Genomic DNA, 3334 nt, shown 5'->3' with positions numbered 1-3334 from the left:
GAAAAGAAAATGAGTCGCGATGGTGTGTTCGCTGATGAATATAAACGCATCATAGAGTCCTACATAGCTAAGGGTTATGCGCGTAAGCTGTCACCAGCAGATGCTGCCTTGTCGTCGTCGACAACCTGGTACTTGCCACACTTCGCCGTTGCCAACCCTAATAAGCCGGGCAAGTTGCGATTGGTTTTTGACGCAGCTGCTGAGGTGGGGGGTATTTCACTCAATACGCATCTACTAAAGGGACCACAGGACTACAAGTCGTTGCCGTCCATTCTCTTCCACTTCCGCGAAGGTGCAGTTGCGGTATGAGCGGACGTGAGAGAAATGTTCCACCAAATATTGGTGCGGCGGCAAGATAGATGCGCTCAACGATTCCTGTGGCGAGGAGGTGATGCTACGAGGAAGCCAGAAGTCTTCGAAATGTGCGTAATGACATTTGGTGCTGCATGTTCGCCATGTGCTGCCCACTACGCCAAAACCGTCAACGCGTTAGAACACCGGAATGGAAACACCGTCGTAGACCGTGCAGTAAAATCCATATTAGACCATCACTATGTGGACGACATGGTTTATAGCTTCGGTACAGTACAAGAAGCTATCGCCGTTTCGCAGGTAGTGCGCGCTATACACATGAACGCCGGATTCGAGCTTCGAAATTTTACGTCAAACTCACGGAAGGTAATAAAAGAGCTGGATGGTGACGAGGGTAAGCGACCTATCTCGAAGAAGGAGGGCTTGTTGGTGGAAAAAGTCCTCGGACTATTTTGGCAGCCCTCAACCGATTGCTTTGGGTTCAAGCTAAAATTTCATAACGTGGACGCAGCGGTTGTATATGGGTCGAGGCCTCCTACCAAGAGAGAGCTCCTCAGCATCGTGATGTCCATTTTTGACCCTTTAGGGTTTTTAAGTAATTTTGTAATCGGAGCCAAATTGATTATGCGCGAGGTGTGGAGGCACGACATTCGTTGGGATGAGCCGTTGCCGACTAGCATCAACGAAGCATGGTAGAAGTGGCGAAATCAGCTGGTTACTGTTGTAGAGTATACTATTCCGCGGTTCTATTTTCGCATGGGTATGCCGAAAACCCTACAGCTTCACGTGTTTGTCGACGCAAGTGAGGTAGCCTTCGCCGCCGTCGCCTATTGGAGGTCGAAAAGTTCCAGTGACGAGATCGAAGTGGCGTTCATTTCCGCGAAGTCAAAGTGCGCTCCAATAAAGTCATTAACTGTGCCTCGTCTTGAACTCCAAGCGGCCGTTCTCGGAACTCGCCTAATGAGCTGTATACGAGAGGAGCATTCTCTAGACGTCAACCAGTGTACTTTGTGGAGCGATTCCAAGACAGTGGTCAAGTGGATTAGGAGCGAACATCGTCGCTACAAACCGTTCGTTCAGCACAGGATAGCGGAAATATTGGCCGCTACCAACTCATCAAACTGGAAGTGGTTACCAACTGAACTCAATGTCGCCGACGAAGCTACACGCGCGAACAATCGCCTTGATTTCCGAGCAACAGCGAAGCCAGCGAAGACGAGCATGATGAAGAACTACGCCCTAAATACGCTCTGGTAATCGTTAACTATAATATAATTGATTTTAAACGTTTTTCTTCCTTGACAAAACTGGTGAGAGTTGCAGCCTGGGTATTGCGCTTTATGGACACTTGCCGTCTCCGTGTTCAGGCAGACAATCGATATGGGTTGACTGCGCGAGAAGTCGAACTTGCCAAGAAGCTATTGTGCCGCCTTGTTCAACGAGAGGTATTCGCTGCAGAATTTCAGCAGATACAGAACGGCCAAAATATCGCACGTAACAGCGCGCTGCTACAGCTCTCGCCATATATAGACAAAGATGGTGTGCTCCGCGTGAATGGTCGCATCGACGCCGCCAGCTGGCTGCCCATAAGCTCTGGACACCCCATCATATTGCCGCCAAAGCACTACTTCGCGAAACTGGTTGTGATGCACTACCATAAAGTTATGCGGCACCAGAAAACTGAGGCTACAATATGCGAGATACGACGCCACTATTGGATCCCACAACTACGAACTCTGCTACGCAGCGTAATCACGCACTGTTTGGAGTGCCGCTTAAGAAAAGTACAGCCTGAACCGCCTCAAATGGCGCCGCTACCAATTGACAGGCTCACGCCATATATAAGGCCATTTAGCTATACGGGACTAGACTATTTCGGCCCGATAGCTGTTACCATTCGTCGCAGTACTGAGAAGAGGTGGGTGGCGCTCTTCACCTGTTTGACGGTGAGAGCGGTGCACTTAGAGCTGGCCCATGATTTGAGCACTGACTCATGCATTGTTGCTCTACGAAACTTTATGAATCGTCGTGGTGTGCCTATACGTCTACGTTCCGATAATGGTAAGAACTTTGTCGGCACAGAAAGGGAAGCCAAACGTTTCCGTGAGGTGTTCGACTGCAGCCGCATTCAAGATGAGCTAACCAGCAAGGGAGTTGAGTGGATATTTAACTCCCCGTTTAATCCATCGGAAGGAGGCGTCTGGGAAAGATTAGTGCAATGCGTCAAAAGGGTGTTACGCCAAACCTTGAAGGAGACAGCGCCTAAGGAGCACACGCTCAACTGCTTCCTGATTGAGGCGAAAAACATCGTAAACTCCCGGCCTCTGACGCATTTGCCTATATCCGTCGACCAAGAGCAGCCCCTTACACCTAACAATTTTCTTCTGGGTGAGCCGAACGATGCACATACGCCAACCGCAGAGAGCGTACTGGAGAAGGTTTGCGTACTACGTCAGCAATGGAGAATTGCCCGCCAGTTGAGGAACCACTTTTGGAAGCGGTGGATAGCCGAATATTTGCCAACATTGACCCGGCGAGTCAAGTGGTGTCAACCAGCGAAGCCTATACAAGAAGGGGACCTAGTTTTTATATGCGACCCTAACGTACCAAGACGTGAGTGGTGCCGTGGAAAGGTAGAGCATGTTTACCCTGGGCATGATGGTGAGATTAGGCGAGTCGACGTCCGAACAACTGGTGGTGTAAAGCAGAGAGCAGTATCCAAGCTGGCGATCCTGGACACTGAATGTGGTGAATCGGGCTGATTCACGGGGCCCGGGATGTTGCGGCCCGTTTGGCTTTTAGCATGTTCGATGTATCTATTTCATGTTTAAGTGTTGTCAAAGTACCCCCTGCATACGGTATGATCTGCGTATTTACGTTCTCTTTGGCCACATCTTCGTATGTACTTACATTTGTGTGTACGCAAATGTCCTAACTCTTATATATGCACTTCAAACCGTTTTGCAGTATTTATCATTTACTACGTTTATACGCATGCATAAGTCGCTTTAATTCATTTCGC

General features: G+C 49.2%; 1 protein-coding gene across 1 annotated transcript; it reads left to right on the top strand.

The window, feature by feature from the left end:
* Window positions 1-9: 9 nt before the first annotated feature.
* LOC118757311 lies at window positions 10-2750 on the top strand (the record flags this gene model as incomplete). Its single annotated transcript, XM_036492036.1, has 2 exons — window positions 10-303; window positions 1680-2750. Coding segments are annotated over exons 1-2 (1365 nt in total), but the record flags the coding sequence as incomplete, so codon positions are not given.
* Window positions 2751-3334: the final 584 nt, after the last annotated feature.

Source organism: Rhagoletis pomonella, unplaced genomic scaffold (assembly GCF_013731165.1).
Source record: "Rhagoletis pomonella isolate Grant_MI unplaced genomic scaffold, Rhpom_1.0 Rhpom_scaffold_16496, whole genome shotgun sequence".
Classification (NCBI taxonomy): domain Eukaryota; kingdom Metazoa; phylum Arthropoda; class Insecta; order Diptera; family Tephritidae; genus Rhagoletis; species Rhagoletis pomonella.
Note: the sequence above shows the minus strand (reverse complement) of the source record. Positions and strands in the feature narration are given on the sequence as shown.